The 20,257-nt window shown below is 37.3% G+C and overlaps 1 protein-coding gene across 1 annotated transcript in view; it reads right to left on the reverse strand.

Annotated features, from left to right (window-relative positions):
* Window positions 1-20,257, reverse strand: part of LOC307159247 (leukemia inhibitory factor receptor-like) — a 30,476-nt gene that overhangs the window by 8,524 nt on the left and 1,695 nt on the right. Inside the window, exons 5-9 of the mRNA XM_079872506.1 lie at window positions 9,899-10,120; window positions 7,412-7,541; window positions 6,746-6,900; window positions 6,340-6,473; window positions 5,761-5,911 (exon numbers count right to left, since the gene is read on the reverse strand). Coding sequence (XP_079728632.1) covers window positions 5,761-5,911; window positions 6,340-6,473; window positions 6,746-6,900; window positions 7,412-7,541; window positions 9,899-10,120 — 792 coding nt within the window. The remainder of the gene's footprint in view (window positions 1-5,760; window positions 5,912-6,339; window positions 6,474-6,745; window positions 6,901-7,411; window positions 7,542-9,898; window positions 10,121-20,257) is intronic.

Below are 20,257 nucleotides of genomic sequence, written 5' to 3' on the forward strand. Positions count from 1 at the left end.
TTTGTTTGTGTGTGTGTGTGTGTGGGTGGGTGTGGGCGTTTTGTGGTGTATAACCTAAAAACGCTATGGTCTAAACTTTTAAACCATCTGTGACATATAGACACTGGAAAGCATAAATGTATTTACTACATTTCATATGGATGTTCAAAGTGGTTTACAAAAAGATGTACAAAAAAGCATAGATAAAAAAAAACAAGTAGTATTAAAACATTTAGAAAAGGAAATAAAAAAAAAATATCTAAATGATACAGAAATAATCTGAATTAGAGTAAGGTGTGTGTGTGTGTGTATGTGTGTGTGTGTGTGTGTGTGAAATATTCCCTATGGAATAGTTTTTATAAAAGAATAAATCAACTGTTAAACACTAGCTGTCACTGTGGGAGGGGGAAAGGGAGGGAGGGGGATTCCCCCCGAGTGTGATGTCATTTTAGGGACGCCCTTAAATCGAAATTGGCCTCTCAGCTTTGAGAGGGGTGTGTTAGGGGGTGTGGTCTCTTTGACCCATTACACACTTTTTCAGTGGTCATTTAAGTTCGGACAGCGAACTGACCGGTCGTGTTTTTCTATTTGGGAAGTGAAAAGGAGCTGCTGGGTTTTCCCACGGAACACCTGTTGTGGGAGGGGGTAGGGGCGGAGCCATCTCCGGACTCTGTGCAGGTCTCACAATTGTCATTCCTGACTGACCTCCGGACTGAGTGGACGTTCTTTTACACTGCTCCAGCACAAGGAAACACTGACAGGTGTTTAACAGTCCTTTAACAAATGGTATGTAAAAACCCAAAGCTTTTTAACAATGTTTGTGTTTTATGTAAAAGTTTTACAAATACTGTCTGAAAGTTAAATGCTTACAATTTTTTTCAAAATTATGTTTTTGTAAACGAAAAATCTCTCTTAACTTGTTTTAATGTTTTAACATCTTAAAATAACACTAACTCATTTTTTAATAACTCTTTTTTTAGAGAAAAATGTAATTTTAACTTATTTCACTGTTGTTTTAACGTTTTAAAAGTGATGAATGTACACCTGTCTTCTTTAATAAAAACACTGATCTTATCTCTGACTATGTTTTTATTGCACATTTCTTAAAAAGTTTTAATATACACTGTTTAGAAATCACGCTTCAGATGTTCATAAGGAGGCGTGACACAAGTCCGATTTTCCCACGGTGTACGTACACCCCATAAGTGGGAGGAGCTAGCGTGGGAATATTCTCGCGGTCAAAAGGGGCGGGGCTTTGAGGGCAATAAACCTGTCAAGTTTGATGAAACCTGCCCTCTACTCTCTCTCTGGCATTCAGGACTGGTACACTGTACTCTCATAAACTTCTAAAATCAAACTTTATCTACCATCTTTTAACTCTAGCCCAGCGTAAGGCATCTTTGCCAGAATTTACATGTATTTTCAAACAACCATATTTTACATTTGTCTTTTGCCCACAACAGGGAATTTAGACATTACAAATTTCCACTCAGATTGTGTCTCTGGCCGTTTCAGCCACAGCACCAGATTCAGATAAGCAAACTGTTTCAGCCAATCACAAGCTTATCTTTGAAAGCAAAACATCAGCTCCTAGTTCTTTCATGGTCAACACTATTCCTCCACGTTCAAAACACTAACAAGCTGTTTGTTTAATCAGATGCCTTTCTATACATTTTACATTTAGCAACTGTTAATCCAGTAATACTGCTTATGCATTTCATCTCAATTTTAGTTGTCAAGTTCTCAATTACTTCAATGTTTTTTTCTAGGAGTTTATCAATCTGCAATTAGGATTCACACTAACTTTGAGGAGGCTAGCACTCACCGCTTGTGATGGATCTTTTGCAGTTATCATTGTAAATCATCCGTGAGATTAGTCTCTCTATATCATCTAAACTCTTTTTAAAGTGTTCCATTAACACACAATCATTCCTTTAGTTACTTTTATGTATTTTGCAACTCATATTTTTAGTCATTATCTGTAATTTTACATCAACCTGTATTCATCAATTCACTTATGAAAAATATTATTAAAGATCTTTCCTCCAAAAGGATTCCCTTAAGACTTCAATCTTTTGACCTTGTTTTTATCTCTTATTCTTTCTCAGACGAAAACTTTGATATCGTCATTTAAACACTGCTCTACTTTCAAACCCACATTAATACCAGAAATTTCTGTTACTTTCACATTTTCTCACCTTCTGAGTAGTCATTTACAATTACGGGCTAAATGGCCCTGCTGACCATAATTAAAACCCTCTCTGTCATCTGGTGGGTTCGTGTGCAGCCTCAACTACAGCAACAGACACCTTGTCTATAGTTTGATCATTGAGCTTGCAAACGGCTCCAACTTACTGCACACCCTTGAAGCAGTGTGTCCCAATCAGGAATGTAAACAGTTGATTGCTGATCTCAAATGAAGATGGATGGAGTGGTTCTCTTTATTCTTTTACAGTTCACCAGTGGCGGGTTTTATCACAATAGCCAAATCATAATCTTCATCATTATCACTGGCAGCACATTAATTTTCATAAGCTGCAAGGAAATGCTCAAAATATTCTAAGCGGTGTTCCCAAAGTTTCAGTTTAACTTTAGTCACACTTGTGCAGGGAAATTATCCCCAACCCATAATTTCCTTTATAAAACAGACAAATTTTTCCTTCAATGACTTAATGTCAACAAAATGGTATTATCTAATACTAATTTGGTATTATCATCAACAACACTGATTACAAGAAAAGTACATATTCAACATCCGGAAGCCGGGCTAAATAAGCAAGCACTGTTGCTGTACTCCCAGCATAGCTGGACCCTCAGTCACTCCTCAGATATTAAATACAGACATCGTCTACAATCATAAATGCCACCATATATAGAATTGTTCCCCATTCTACTTAAAGGGTTACTTCAGGATTTAGCATTAAGCTTTGTATTAGTAGAAAACCTGTAGTATTTTCGAAATACCATGCTTTCCACCCTCATATCCCCCGGAGACAAGAGATTTATGTATTTTTTGTCTGGAAAAAATCCTCCGATGACGCAAAATGACGATTTTTGCGTCATCGGAGGATTTTTTCCAGACAAAAAATAGGATTTTCTGGACAGAGGCTAAAGACTACAGCCAGTAGATGGCGTTGTTCCGCATGTTTTCAGCCCGCCCATAGGAGGTGGGATCTCACTCAGAATGTAGCCTACACAGTGTCAGCCGTCTTTCTTTGGAAGCTAAGCTAGCAGGCTCTTGTTCTGTGGAGAAAGCTGAATAGTAGGAGAAAGCTGAGTAAGTAACCATCCTCCTTTTCCCGGACTTGTCCGGCGGGCGAGATCGTTCAAAATGTCCGGGATTCAGCTTTTGCTTTCTGCGGTCGCCATTCATTGTTTACATGCACACCTTTCAATCTAACTGAATTCATTCCGATTGGTGAATCTGAATGTAGTGTTTACATGAACGCTAAACAAGTGATCGGTTGATGTGCGTTTTACCATTGCTAAGAAAAATTCCCGCTCCTCCGTGAGAGATGCGAGACCCGGCGCGTCTCAGTAATCACGCCACCGGCCTCGCGCTGTTCTCCCGCGGCCGTCAGCCTCGTCCTGCTCGCCACAGTAAACATGATGAATGGCGACTGTAGAACGCAAAAGCCGAATCCCGGACATTTTGGACGATCTCTAAATCACTCGCAAACTCATCACGTAGGCTAGCTTTGTTGTTTTAAACTACGCACTCTTACCGGTAGGCGTGGCCTCCTAAGGCAGCGAAGCAAGTGCATTCTGGGAGTTGTTGTCTTTCATCCACATAAGCCAAAAATACATTTTCTGGCTTTTCTCAGTCTAGAAAGCTCCAAATTCAAAAATTTCTTCACATTTCTTCTACTTAAATGACCTATTTTAAATACACATTCATCTTCCCAGAGGTGAAGTATCCCTTTAATGAATCATTCCTTATCTTTATATCACGTTAATCCCTGTTAATCATACTCAATGCCGCCTTATTTTTATCTGAAACTCACTTTTCATATCATTTCAACTTAATTTGACTTAACAGGCGTTCATAAATTGTTCCATAAATTCTATCAGAAATTTTTTTTTCATAACATACATTTTTCTACTATATTTCTTCTCAAAATGGTTAGTCTGCAGATACAAGTATTATCATTATTGTCTCAGTCCCACTTATCTCTGCTGTTTTACAGAAACCAAAATATTATATACAGGTGCTGGTCATAAAATTAGAATATCATCAAAAAGTTGATTTATTTCAAGAATTCAACTTAACAGGTGAAACTAATATATTATATAGACTCATTACATGCAAAGTGAGATATTTCAAGCCTTTATTTGTAATAATTTTGATGATTATGGCTTACAGCTTATGAAACCCACGAAATCAAAATCCCAGAAAATTTGAATATTACATGAAATCACACAGTAATTACACAGTAATCCCATGGTCATTGAACCAGGTTTTGGTTCTTTTGGCAGTGTGGGCCGGTGCAAATCCTGCTGGAAAATGAAGTCAGCATCTCCATAAAGCTTGTCTGCTGAAGGAAGCATGAAGTGCTCTGGAAATGTCCTGGTAGACGGCTGCGTTGAGTGGACAGCACAGTGGACCAACACCAGCCGATGACATGGCTCCCCAAACCAACACAGACTGTGGAAACTTCACACTGGACTTCAAGCATCTTGGATTGTGTGCCTCTCCATTCTTCCTCCAGACTCTGGGACCTTGGTTTCCAAATGAGATGCAAAACTTGCTCTCATCAGAAAAGAGGACTTTGGTCCACTGTGCTTTATTAAATCCAGAGTCAACGCAGCCGTCTACCAGGACATGTTCAGAGCACTTCATGCTTCCTTCATTTTCCAGCAGGATTTGCACCGGCCCACACTGCCAAAAGAACCAAAACCTGGTTCAATGACCATGGTATCACTGTGTAATTACTGTGTGATTTCATGTAATATTCAAATTTTCTGGGATTTTGATTTCGTGGGTTTCATAAGCTGTAAGCCATAATCATCAAAATTATAACAAATAAAGGCTTGAAATATCTCACTTTGCATGTAATGAGTCTATATAATATATTAGTTTCACCTGTTAAGTTGAATTCTTGAAATAAATCAACTTTTTGATGATATTCTAATTTTATGACCAGCACCTGTATATCATATCTAAATCCCCAAGTCGCACACACAGACTTATGGCTGCTTGCTCCTTCAATCCTTATCATATAAATTTAAGTTCTCTAGATATCTAATGACATGTATCCATTTACTGGATACAAAATTAAAAACTTTATTTCTCCTGGCAGTTCGACTTTTATCTTTGCGCTCTGCCTCCTCTAACCATTACAAGATTGAAGATCTAATTAAGACCTAAAGATCTAATTTAGGATAATAAATGGAGTGGAGGTGGACATTTTAAAGGCAGACAGGTCTTTGAGGGTCAGAATTCTAGCTGATAGACAGGTGTTCAAATACTTATTTGCAGCTGTATCATACAAATAAATAGTTAAAAAATCATACATTGTGATTTCTGGTTTTTTTTTAGATTATGTCTCTCACAGTGGACATGCACCTACGATGACAATTTCAGACCGCTCCATGATTTCTAAGTGGGAGAACTTGCAAAATAGCAGGGTGTTCAAATACTTATTTTCCTCACTGTAAGTTTGTAAATGTGTATGTATATATGTGTGTTTATGTATGTGTTTCTATACATTTCCATGGACCCTAGTATGAAAACCCCTTAGTTCTCTATCTATTATTAGTGATGATTCTCCATGACTTTACCTGTGGTGAATGACCTTTGTTCTGTCCATTGCCCCCAGTTGTTCCCCTGAACTGCACAGCGTCCCCTAGTGGAGTACTGCGTGCTGGGCTTCAGGTTCTGGAGTCTGAATGTGTAATTCTGCACTGAGTCAGATCCATTCTTATCTAACTCCTGTAAGAGAACAAAACAGGACGTACCTCAACATTTCAGTTAAGATCATTGACTTTATCTGATGTGGCGAGTCTGGTTTCACGAGAGGTTAATAGATCTTTTGAAACTCCCTCTTGACGTATTTCAGATGCCACAACATTATTTGAAAACATAAAGACACAAAAACATGTTGTGAAACAAGAAAAGAAAAAAACACCTTAAAGTGATAGCTTGATTCATATGGATTTCTTTTACAATCTCTTTATGAACGTCTTGAAGTGAAGTTTTGGGTGAATAGACTTTAATCTCTCAGATTTCATTAAAAAATATCTTCATTTGTGTTCTGAAGATGAACAAAAGTCTTATGGGTTTTATGGGACATGATGGCGAGTAATTGATGACTGAATTTATATTTTTAGGAGAACTATACCTTTAATGTGATGCATTACCTCTATTGGCACTCTTGGTTCAATTTCAATCTGGCAACTCAAAAGAAGTCCTTTGAAACTCCCATTCAGCTGTAAGACCACCACTGAGTCCAACACACCTGCAGCCACGTCAAGACGCACAGGGACTGGAAAAACTAATGCGAGATTGAAAGGTTAAGAAATTAACGAGGTGATCCCAAAATCTTGACATTATTCCCTTAAAAAGCAATGTGAAATTCACTTAATAAGGCCAATCCCTCTGCAACCTGAAGTAAAGCATCTTGATCTAGGGTACAATTGTGATGGTTCACATGAGGTTTCATCTTACAACCTTTTGTTTATCTGACCCAGATCTTTAAGTGTGAGCCCTCAAAACTGCTAACTCTGCTGTATGAATTTTAGTCTTCACTTTCATATTCATATTCACCTCTGTCTTTGATATTGAATATGTCGGTCTCGCTCTCTCGCCCCAAACTGTTCGTCACAAGTAAGGTGATGTTGTAGTGGATCTGCTGTGGAACCACTTCAAAACTGCAGGCTGCAGATTTTGATTCAGGATCCCAGCGGACAGCCCTGGAGTCACTGAACAGGAATAAAAGTGAGTTTTATTCAACTCGTAATGTGTCAAAACTAAAATGAGTGTGAATTTGGCCCTGCTGAACACAGTTAAAGGGATCGTTCACCCAGAAATGACTATTCTTTCATCACTTACTCACACTTACGTCATTTCAAACCTGTATGACTTTCTTATAAACACAAAAGATATTTTGAAAAATCTGTCCTTAAAAAAAATCTATGAAAGTCAATGTTGTTTGAACCCTAAACGTTCTTCATAATATTTTGAAGCAATACCAGTTTGTAACGACATGAGGGGGAGATAATGTCAGAATTTCCATTTGTGGGTGGACTGTCCCTTTAAGAGCATAAATGAACATCTTGTGGTGTTGTGTTGAACCACTACATCTTTTTGATCTTTTCTCCCTTTTGCATATTCCTTTTTTTAAAGCCTTATTAGGCAGGTGATTTTGCAGATAACCTTACAAGGATAGAGATAGTACACTGTGTTCTTTAGTAGTGATCAAATCATACTGACCTGATTAGTAATGTGTAGATCCTTCTCTGCTTTTCGAATAGATTAGGAGCTCTGCGTATTTTCCACGAGCAGGAGACGTTTCGCATGTCTTTGGTCTCGCATCTGAAGTCCTGAGGTTTCTCAGGAGGAACTGAACAAGGTTTAGCAGAAATTAAAATCTCTAATCAGAAATCTCCCATCATGATTAAAAGGAAATGTTTCCGTTTGTAATGGATTACTATTGCATTTTTTTTTTTTTTTTGCTTCTTAATTTAGTTCAGTTCTACTCAAGTTTATTTGTATAACGCTTTTCACAAAACATTTAGTTTCAAAGCAGCTTTACAAAAAAATGCTTGTTTCAATGTTACAGTTGTCTTCGGTCTTAAATATTTTTATATTTTATTTAGTGGAAAAATATTTATTTCAAAAGTGTGCTTAAAAAAAAAAGAATTATCAAGTTTCATAATTTCCAAAAGATAGCTTAAAATTATTATATATATTTACAGTAAATTTTTAAGGACCCCCGGCCTAAGGGACATGGTGATGGAAAAAAATATGAGTTGGGATGAAAAAATCTATGCTTTTGATGGTAAAATGTTTGCATTCCCCAAAGAAACTTTTCTGTTCTTTGCAAGTGAACGGCAAGTTTCTGAAGGGAACGCAAAACATTTGTAAGAGGATAAAAAAGCATTGACAAATAATTTTTCCTCCCATCTCATATTTATTTCCTTCACCATGCCCTTTAAAGATGTACATTTTCATTCATTAAAACAATAACTTAATTAGTGCTAAAAATATCTAATGAAAAAAATGTAACCTGAAATCATATTTCTCTTTTTTTTAAGAGAATTCTTGGAACTTCGGGAATCACAAAATGAATTGTGGTTTATTCAATTAATATACTACGGAGCCCCGAAAGGGACATGATGGTGGAAAAAAAATGAAATGGGAGGAAATATACACTCACCTAAAGGATTATTAGGAACACCATACTAACACTGTGTTTGACCCCCTTTCGCCTTCAGAACTGCCTTAATTCTACATGGCATTGATTCAACAAGGTGGTGCTGAAAGCATTCTTTAGGAATGTTGGCCCATATTGATAGGATAGCATTTTGCAGTTGATGGAGATTTGTGGGATGCACATCCAGGGCACGAAGCTGCCGTTCCACCACATCCCAAAGATGCTCTATTGGGTTGAGATCTGGTGACTGTGGGGGCCATTTTAGTACAGTGAACTCATGGTCATGTTCAAGAAACCAATTTGAAATGATTCGAGCTTTGTGACATGGTGCATTATCCTGCTGGAAGTAGCCATCAGAGGATGGGTACATGGTGGTCATAAAGGGATGGACATGGTCAGAAACAATGCTCAGGTAGGCCGTGGCATTTAAACGATGCCCAATTGGCACTAAGGGGCCTAAAGTGTGCCAAGAAAACATCCCCCACACCATTACACCACCACCACCAGCCTGCACAGTGGTAACAAGGCATGATGGATCCATGTTCTCATTCCGTTTACGCCAAATTCTGACTCTACCATCTGAATGTCTCAACAGAAATCGAGACTCATCAGACCAGGCAACATTTTTCCAGTCTTCAACTGTCCAATTTTGGTGAGCTCGTGCAAATTGTAGCCTCTTTTTCCTATTTGTAGTGGAGATGAGTGGTACCCGGTGGGGTCTTCTGCTGTTGTAGCCCATCCGCCTCAAGGTTGTGCGTGTTGTGGCTTCACAAATGCTTTGCTGCATACCTCGGTTGTAACGAGTGGTTATTTCAGTCAAAGTTGCTCTTCTATCAGCTTGAATCAGTCGGCCCATTCTCCTCTGACCTCTAGCATCAACAAGGCATTTTCGCCCACAGGACTGGCGCATACTGGATGTTTTTCCCTTTTCACACCATTCTTTGTAAACCCTAGAAATGGTTGTGCGTGAAAATCCCAGTAACTGAGCAGATTGTGAAATACTCAGACCGGCCCGTCTGGCACCAACAACCATGCCACGCTCAAAATTGCTTAAATCACCTTTCTTTCCCATTCTGACATTCAGTTTGGAGTTCAGGAAGATTGTCTTGACCAGGACCACACCCCTAAATGCATTGAAGCAACTGCCATGTGATTGGTTGATTAGATAATTGCATTAATGAGAAATTGAACAGGTGTTCCTAATAATCCTTTAGGTGAGTGTAAGTCGTCAATGCTTTTGCGTTCCCCGAGAAACTTTGTGTTCACATTGGCGAGTGAATGCAGAAGCATTGACAAATAATTCCTCCATCTCATATTTTTCTGCTTCACCATGTCCCATTAGGGGATCCGTAACATACTGAGGTGAATTATGTTATAAATATTAAGACTAAGTAAGTAATTAAATACATTTAAAAAAGTACTAAATATTAAAATAATTTTAAACTAGCATCTTTGTCATAATTACAAAGAAATAGTGTAAGAAATATTTTAGCCTGTACTGTATATGGGGCCATTTGAAAATGAAGTTGGATAGTTGAACTCACAAGTGACATAGTTCACTGCTACATCAATTTCCGAATGGTAAAAGAAGTTGACACCGTATCCATTTGTGGCGTTGATGTTTTCCACTCTAATGGCTTTGACCTGTGGGCTTATGTTGATGACTTTGTAAGAGGTGTTGTTGAAGAACATAGAGGTGATATTTGTCTCTGTGGGAAAAATGCAGCAGAACATCACCGTGGAACCCTCCCGTAACACCTGTCCATCTGGGAACAACAGGATTTTATTGTGAGTCAAGTTCATCTCCCCTATAAGAAAATGAGTAAATAAATATATGAATAAATATGTTCATAGCAACATCCAAACACTCCACAAATTTAAACAATGGTGTTTGCATGTTCAGAAATTGTCACCACAATGCTATGGTCACGTGATTTGTTGTCAGTGCGTTGCTAAGGTGTTTTTAGCATATTTTCTGTTGATGCTGTAGTAAATGTGATTGTATTGTTTTGTAAGCGTTCATCTTTGAAACACAAATTAATATCTTTTTGATGAAATCTGAGAGCTTTCTGTCCCTCCATTGGCAGCTACGCAACTACCACTTTCAAACCCCAGTAAGGTAGTCAAGACATCAGTAAAGTAATCAATGTGACTCCAGTGGTTTAACCTCAATTTTATGAAGTGATACAAGTGCTTGGTTTGTGTAAAAAAAACATAATTTACCACTTTATTTACAAGATATTAATCTCCAAAGCGCATTCACACAGCAACGTCTGCTCTTGCGTCAACACATCACGCCTGTGTCGTTGTGCTCTCGTGAATGGAGATTTATATTTTACAAATAAAGTGGTAAATTATGGTTGTTGTTTTTTTGCGCAAATAAAGCGCTTCATAAAATTGAGGTTAAACCACTGGAGTCACATGGATTACTTTATTGATGTCTTTACTACCTTTCTGGGGCTTGAAAGTGTCAGTTGTGTAGCTGTCAATGGAGGGACAGAAAGCTCTCAGATTTCATTAAAAGATCTTCATTTGAGTTCCGAAGATGAACGAAAATCTTACAGGTCTGGAACGACATGAGGGTGAGGAATGACAGAATTACATTTTTTTGAGTGAACTTCCTCTTTTAACCCATGACTGTCCTGACTTTAAACATGCCTGTTATGTGCCTCTCAACTGTCACTGATGAGTGTGCACTTCTGAGAGCATGTTGGTCAACCAGCCTCACCAGCTAAATGAGACCAGTCTAACTTGGTCCAGTAATTTGTGTACAATGATACTTTACAGAGAAAATGCCATAAGAAATTATTTCATAAATGCGAAAGAGCAGCAGAGGAAGATGCTTCTCAGGAAGAGATTTACTCACCCTCAAGATTATGAGGAAACATGAATGAAAAAAAATGATGATGTGCTCAGATAAATCATTTATAATAAATACTGCAATATTCCATAAAAAAATGTTTTACCCATTGTGATTTCATGTTGACTTTAATGTCAAAGTGCCTTCCAATATATATCACATTTAAATGTACATAAAAAAATAAATAGTGGAAATATACATGCATACATAAATTAGTGTTTTTTACTCTACGGACTTACGGTACTCTATGCACAATATCGAAATATCACAAATGTATATATCGCGATATGCATATCGCAACAGCTTGCAATAACGGGTCATGAACAAAAGACTAAGGGCCCTATCTTGCACCCAGCGCAATTGACTTTGTACACCGACGCATGTATCATTCCTATTTTGCACCCGCGTACAGCAGACTTTTCCCTCCACAGACGCATGTCGGTAAACTAGGAAATACACTTGCACTCCCGGGGGCGGTTCAGCGCAAAGAGGAGGCGTGTTCCGGCACAAACGTTCCCTGGTGCTATTTTGCAGGTTTAGAAAACAATTCCACCACTGACCAGGAAAAACCTAGTCTAAAGTCAGTGGCGCGTTGCGCATGTTATTCATATGCTATTTTAAGGGCGCATGCTTGGCCATAATCAATGTAGCGTGTGCACAACGCGCATACACTTTGCTTATCTCATCTACACAGAAGCAGCAGTTTTCATTTTTGCAAACCATACATTATTACAAGGAAAAATATTAACTAGGGCTGTCAAACGATTAATCGCGATTAATCGCATCCAAAATAAAAGTTTGTGTTTACATAATATATGTGTGTGTATGGAATATAATTATTTTCTATATATAATACACACACATGCATATATATTTAAGAAAAATTTATTTATATATAAAATCTTTATATATAATATAAATTATATATAATATAAATATATATACACAGTATATACATGCAAATATTTCTTAAATATATACATGCATGTGTGTGTATTTATATATAGAAAATAATTATACACCATACACACACATATTATGTAAAAACAAACTTTTATTTTGGATGCGATTAATCGCGATTAATCGTTTGACAGCCCTAATATTAACACACAAGGGAAATCATTGTTGTGTCCATGAAGATGTGAAAAAAAATGCATAAATCTTGCTTACACATTTACCCAAATCATTATACGCCTGTTTAACCGAATCTAATTTGGGTGGGTTTCTCCATCCCCATACAGTGTCACTTCTCTGTCTTTTACGGCCCTGACGAGAACGTCGGTCTCCTCGGCTGTGAACCGCTCCTGGCGCGCGCCTGGCAAATCTGCCGTTATAATAGCAATCCGCCATTGATCAAGCGCGCCTGCTCTTATAGAGAATGTGAGATGTCGCCCTGATTGGTTTATTTCACGTTACGCCCAAACCACACCTATGAGTAATGAAGCTACTTCAGACCAACACATTTTAGATTTGCGTCGGGCACAAGAGTCATTTATCCCGCCGGTATAATAGCAAGAGCGCCCGAGATCCGCCCACAAAGTTACTTACGTTTCGTGCTTGATACTTGCGTTTCAGATCGTTAAAATAGGGCCCAAAGAGAAAATCACTCACTGCTCTTGGCTGAATAACTTTTGTAGCTTTAAAAAGAATCAGTATATATTTAATTCATACAGTCAAAACTAAGCAGTGTTTTATTTCTACATTTGATTATTCATTTTCTGTTGTTAAATAAACCTAATGAAGGCTTTCCTGAAACCCTAAACCCAGTGGTTTACACTGATGTTAAAATAACACTTCTTCTGCTACAGTAAAACACTGATGTTCACTTTCAGAAGTTGTAGGGATGTTTTCTTGTCACAAAAAGAATGTGAAACACGTATGTAGTAGGGCTGCACGATTTGGGGAAAATGTAATATTGTGATTATTGAGGTCAATAGTGCGATTGCGATATGCGATTGCAATATAATAAACAAATGGTTTCATGAGTCAACTTGCTTGGTTCTCAAGGAAAATTCACACACAGATTAGTGATAATTCTGAAATGCGTAGGCCTATTTCTCAACTCAAACTAGCAATAACAACTAAATGCACAGTGTTTTCAAATAAATATATATATATATATATATAATATTTATAATATTAATATTTATATATAATATTATATATATAAATATAAAATTATATTTTTTACAAAATTAAATAATGACATCTTTGCATTACTGCAAACTTGTTATTGTCTCAATAGTACAATAGTAAAAAATAAATAGAACAATAAATAAGAACATTTGTATGCTCATGAAAATAAGATATTTTGAACATTCTGTCCAGACAAACACGGACATTTAAGCAGGATGTGTATTGTGATTGTCAAAACATTTGGTAACTAAACAGAATTTTGTTAAGTTTAGTGAAAACATGTGACAATGTTCACATGCAGTGACTGGTAGGCTACTGTTTTATTATTGCTTGACACAAATTTCATGATTTCAATTCAAATCTTGTGATTTGATTCCGATCTTGATTCAATATCTATTCATTTGGATAAATATTAGGTACAGTAGATACATAGTAATAATTTCTCAAGAAAACAATATCTCACCTAATGCTGTAAACATACAGCTGGTATTTTTATTAAAGGTTAAAAATAACAACTCAAATGAAATATAATGTGTTTTTTACTACGCTATAATAACAATGTTACAATATTTTAATGATATAAGTAAAAATATAATAAATATTTAATACAGTGCACATTTTTAGCAAAATACTCTATCCAACTAACATGCTGTCAAATGGCATTGTTCTCCAGCTGTTTTATTGACCTCTTTCCGCAGTTAGAAAAACACTGATTGATTGATATTATATTATGAGGTGTAGCAACAATGACTTATGTTAGGGAATTAATTAGCTCAAATTAGCATTAATGTGAATATGCATAGGTTGCTTACATGAATTAAAGAATTCCCAAATAGGGAATTGGTCAAAACCTCGGCTTATATCAGAGGTTACACAATTACTTGTAGTACTCACTGATATAGACGGGTAGAATATGTTCAATTTGGGGAAATTTTAGGTATAAGTTGAAGAATGTTCATTTATTGTACGAACTGTACGTCCAGCACACAAAATGTACAATATCTGAACGGAAATCTCACGTCTTTAACACTGATAGACAATTCCTTTTCTGTGGCCACAAGAAAATAATTATCTTGGTGTTTTAGACCATTTGAGATTTCTTTCAATAGTAAAATTTATCGTAGAGCGTTAAGAGGTAAAAATCTGCACTACTCAGGGACTCAGTATTGAAACACACAGGCAATCTCAATTCAAATGATTTAACAAAGTTTATTCAAACGAACTACTGGTTACATATACTAGTTTAAATCACACAGGAGTAAATATGCATAAACAAAAACAATATACGATCGCAATGAGGAATATAGCAAAAATAAACGTAAAAGAGAAGGAAAAGAGAGAGAGATGAGAAAGAAAGAATAATAGGGGATTTTAAGAATGGCTTTGTGTGTGGGTCCAAGGACAGCGTAGTAAGAAGAGGTGTGTGTGTGTGTGTAGGAACACGCCTTTAGCAGCACGTGGTCGTGTGTTTCTGTCTAGGAACATGGATATGTGAGCGTGTATGTGGGTGTGTACGTGCAGATGTGTGTGTGCTAAAAAGGAGTGTGTCAGTGTGAGTGGGAGAATTTAGAGATAGGTAGAACAGTTCAGTCATTCACAACGAAACCCCAATAGACACAGTAATGTTAGACACTTTAAACAGCACTTCAGATTGTAAATTTAAAGTCTACGTTACTCTGGATGAAGCTCGGCCTTTGTGTGTCCGTGTGTAACCCACCCAATTAATTGAGGCTGTGTTTTGATGTATTTTTCATGTTTGATTTTTTTTTATTTTGATTCTATATTTTTCCTTGCCTAGCCTAATGCATGAAATGTTCAGACATATTTTTTATTATTATTTTATTTTATGTCTAAACCATCGTTGTCAATATTTTCCTAAATGGATGTCTGAACTGTTTTATTGCATTAGGTAAGTCACAATTGTTTCATATTTTCATAAATAATGTTTAATTTGGTGTTTGTTCATATAAGAAAATGTGGATGGTTAATGCTGTTCGTAATCGAGTATAAAGTGTGCCATAGAACACATGTAAAATGTTTATGCTGTAGAAGTATACTTGTTAAAACTTGTTTGCACATTTGTGTAATGGGAATAGTGTTTTGAGTTGAAAAGTTATGACTGTTAAATGCATTTCGTGATGGGTGCTGACGTCACATACGCGCCAGCTCATTGAAGAGAGAGATGTGAGCCACATGTGTGGCTATCATTAATCTAAACCATCGTTGTCAATATTTTCCTAAATGGATGTCTGAACTGTTTTATTGCATTAGTGTGGATTGTTTCAACGCTCCGTGATCGTGTTGGATTCGCGCAGTGCGGGAGAACCGCGCTGGATTTCACTGTGGAGGAACTGCGTCATCTGGGACTCTGCCTTCACGAGAAAAAAAAAAAAAAAAAAGATTCGTTCATCGTTCATTTCTGCAAAGATTGTAGTAGGCATTCACATGCAAACGAACTGTACTGAGTCACTTCCATTTCCACTCGAACTGAGTCACTTCCATTTCCACTCGAACTGAGTCACTTCCATTTCCAAGTGAACTGAGTCAATTACATTCACACGAACTGAGTCAATTACATTCACACGAACTGAGTCAATTACATTCACACAAACTGATTGATTCTTTATTTTTTTTTTATTTTTTTCTCTTTGATTGTCATTGATAAAATGTATATATTTTGTTTTCAAATGGTGATTTGTAAAAGGCAAAGTTATTCTCATGTGATGTGTGCAAAGTGATGCGTGCACATTGAAGTGAAGTTAAAAACAAAACAACAATTTCAGTGAATACAGTTACTGTTCAGTGAACTGATTGTTTCATTCATTCATTTTCATTCATTCAATTCATTTTATTCATTACTTAATTCTATTTCATATTTTATTGTATTTACTGGTTTATTATTATTATTTTTTTTAGTTAGTACTGTAGGAAACTATTTAAACAAGTGCAGACACACATTTAAGATTATTAAAATATTTTCTTTTTGTTAATGCAAAAGGTGTGAGACCCCGAACCCGGGACTCCAGATATTAATATAGTTTTTTTATTTTTTATTTATCTGTATCTGGTGAGCTCAGACCCGGTAGATATTTTTCCTCCTTTTCTTTTTCTGGTGTTAAGTCCTACTGATGGGTTACACGTGCGTCGAGTCGGAGTAGACAAAGCGTCTTGGTCACGTGGTCACCGAAACAGAGGTCACAGCGTCTAGTTGCTATGGCGACTGGAAACGAGCGAAAACTTAGCAAGATGATTTTAGCTTTAAGTTGATTTCGTTGGTTGGTTGAAGGAGATTATCAACTGAAGTAAAAGTAGTTTTAAGAAAATAAAACTTGGAAGAAAAATGAAAATAAACGCGAATGAGGCTTCCAAGGATGGAAGAAGGCGTGTCGTCTTTCTCTCTCTCTGGCGAAGTGCGCTTTAGAGGAGGAAAACATGATATTTTAAAGGGGCCCAACTCACGCCCTCTCACGTATGTGAGCCAATGGTCCTTAACGGCGGGTCGGGTCCACCTCCTGACGTTTCAAGGGTCGATACGCCCCTTCCAACTAAGTATTGGAAGATAAATTCGTTCCTAACATTAATAATACTGGGATTAATAAGAGAATGCATCCTCTGATATTTTGGGTTAAAGATTCCACACCGTTGGGATTTATGGAGCACAATGATACCACGAATGGTAGCTTTATGACATAGTCACCCGCGGATACATGATTTTTCGCGATTATAGTCACATCAAATGGATTACAAATCAATAAAACTATATAGGCATAATATTTGGGATAAGGGATCATGCATACATCAAGAGAATACATTTTAAACATTTCACAAGATGATTTTGAGTCACACGTGTAGGATCTGTGTGTGTTTCTGTGTGTGTGTGTCACTGAAAGTTCACCACGCTGCTGAACTTTTGCTCTTGGAGCCACGGGGTGATGGTTTATGTGTGTGTGCTGGCTTGGGTTGATTAGATTAGCGGCCAACGCGTCCGGTCGGACACTGTTCTGTTGTCCTGAGCAGTTAATCAGTATCTCAAACGATCTCCAGGGGTTTTAAAGATTGTAGACATCACGGCGTTTCTGCTGCTCATGACTCCCCGGAGGGCAATAAAGCCAAAAGGCGCTTGTTGGTTCGAGAACAAGAATTCTGTGTGTTTAGGTGGAAATCGATGAGTTTTTCTAATTGTCGGCGCCATTTGGGTCTGCACGTCCTGCGTGGCGGCATTTGTGAGACAATAGAGGTGTTTGTGGATTACGATGCCAGTGATTTGATTAGGTTTCAGACCACAAAGGGGGGTTTGATTACAGGGTGATTTCAGTAGTTTAACATATAGAGAGAGAGACGGTGATCTGGCCATGTCCCTTGCGTTACAGAGGCATAAACATTTCGGTAAGTTATACTGTATCTTTCAACACAACTATTGTTCATTCGTGTTTATTTACTATTAACTAGAAAAAGAGTAATAAAGGCTGATTTATACTGCGTCGGACCTGCACCGGAGCCTCTATGCTGTAGGCTACGCGTTGGTTTTCATTTACTTCTGCGTCCTTATCCGCGTTGGCACGCAATTACACGTGCAGAGGGAACATGTGAAACCCGAGGGAGGGGTTCAAGCAGACCAATCACTGTGCTTGCGGTTCATGTAGAATTGACACATTGTTACATTTTTGGAGAGGTGCACGTCAGGGTACGCCTGCTACACACAGCCTACGACGTAGCTACGGTGTGAGTTCGACGCAGAAGTATAAATTGGGCTTAAGAGATGTTCGGTTCACGACCACAATCTGTCACATCACATTTACAAGCGCCAAAACGCTATTGTTTGAATTTCGTAATAAAATTTACAGAATCTGAGAGCTGAGAATTTGTCCCTACCAAAAGTAACCTGCTCTGCCTAGTCTGTCAGTGTCCTCTTTGCTTCACGATTTTCTCTGCGTGAGAAAATGGATGTGTGGCGTGAGAGTGTGTGTGAAAAGTGTCAATTGCGTCCCACTAAACATTAGATGTCGGATAGACGTGCAGATCATGTCTATATTGGGTCCGTCAGTCCATGACCAATTCTGGACATCTATTCGACGTGCAAACTAGGTCCACTATTTGGACATCCAACCATGACCCAACTTCGATGTCATATTGACGTTCAACATTTGACCTTTGAACTGGGTAATTTTTTTGGACATCATTTGGACGTCTATGACAGGTGCAGGAAATTTACATGATTGATATGTAATTTTTTTTATTACAAATATCTACATTGCTGTTATCAACATGATTAATACATATGAATACAGATTATTTATAATTATTTAAGATCATTTTCCAAAAACTCTCAGCTGCAGGTGATAACTGGAGACGCATACAAAGGTGTAATGCATTTCCTGTTGTAACTGGCTGCTGAGCCAAACAAAGCTACAGGAAAATGAATACAGCTTAATAGCTTTTCTGTAGCTCAAGCAGTAGAGTGCAATGTAAGTCACTTTGGATAAGAGTGTTTGTCAAATGCATAAATGTTAATACATGGTACAGAAAACATGTCCTCCACCCTTTTGAAACATGGGACTACAGTTATAGAAGTATAAAAATGACGTCTAAAATTAGTCTAAATATGATGTTGAAAAGACATCCACAACCGACCACATTTGGACTATAAATAGCCCTTACACGGAGGTCCCACGGACGTCAACATTAGACATGCGGTAGATGTTGAAAAAAGACGTCGCCTGGTGTTACAAAAGGACTGAAACTGAATGTCCAAAAATTACTTAGAAAAGACGTCACTCCGACGTCACATTGCAGTGGGGCGAGTCTCACGCTGAATGAGAGAGTTGGCAGCCCTGCTCTCTCTGCTCAGTGTCGGTTATCTTATAGCCAAAATATCGCCATATAACAGAGGTAGCGTTTTCTGGCCACGCTCGGCATCTATCTTCACCTGTTCTCCGCGCTGTACACCGGAAAAAGTCACGGCGTGAGCATACGCGCCACTGCCTAAACTGAAACTGCCTGATCTTCTTTTTATTAGCGGTGTAGAAAATGGGCAAACAGCTGTCAGAGAGAATGGATTGTCATGTCCACACATGCCTTTATTTATTTATTTATTTCATAAAATCGCAGCATTTTGCGTCATATAATAACATAGTCTTGACATCGCGATTGCGAATTTGCGATATGATTAATCGTGCAGCACTAGTATGTAGGTTATATCATTTTGAATATATTTTAAAGATAATTTACATTTATTTTACACACTTTAAGCATTATCGTATCATATATCGAATATCGCATTATTTAATGAGTTATTGCATTTTTCTTCAATATCGTGCAATATATATATATAGAGAGAGAGAGATAGTGAGAGAGATAGTGAGAGATAGTGAGATAGTGTATATAGCCTATATATGTGACCCTATAGATCACAAAACCAGTCACGATTTTTCTTTTATGCCTGATATCATTAGGATATTGAGTAAAGATCATGTTCCATGAAGATATTTAGTAAATTTCCTACTGTAAATATATAAAACATTTATTTTTGTGAGTGAATGCAGCACAATCGCCAACATAAATGGACAACTTTAAAGGCGATTTTTCCAATGTTTCGATTTTTTTTTGCACCCTCAGTTTCCAGATTTTCAAATAGTGTCTCGGCCAAATATTGTCTTATCCTAACAAATCATACATCAATGGAAACCATGTGACTGGTTTTGTGGTCCATGGTCACATATATACACAAATATCTCAGTGTTCTGGTTTAGTCTTAGTGATTTTTAGAATGTGTAATTTTACTGAAAAGTTTGTTTAGAACATTTTTTTGTCTCTCTTTTGCGTTTTTGACAGCAGATCTTATATTTGCAATGTTGTCCTAGACTTTTGGACCCAACTACATTTTTATGGAGTTCTTCTTATGAAGTTT

This window comes from Squalius cephalus (assembly GCF_949319135.1).
Source record: "Squalius cephalus genome assembly, chromosome: 5".
NCBI classification, from domain to species: Eukaryota; Metazoa; Chordata; class Actinopteri; order Cypriniformes; family Leuciscidae; genus Squalius; species Squalius cephalus.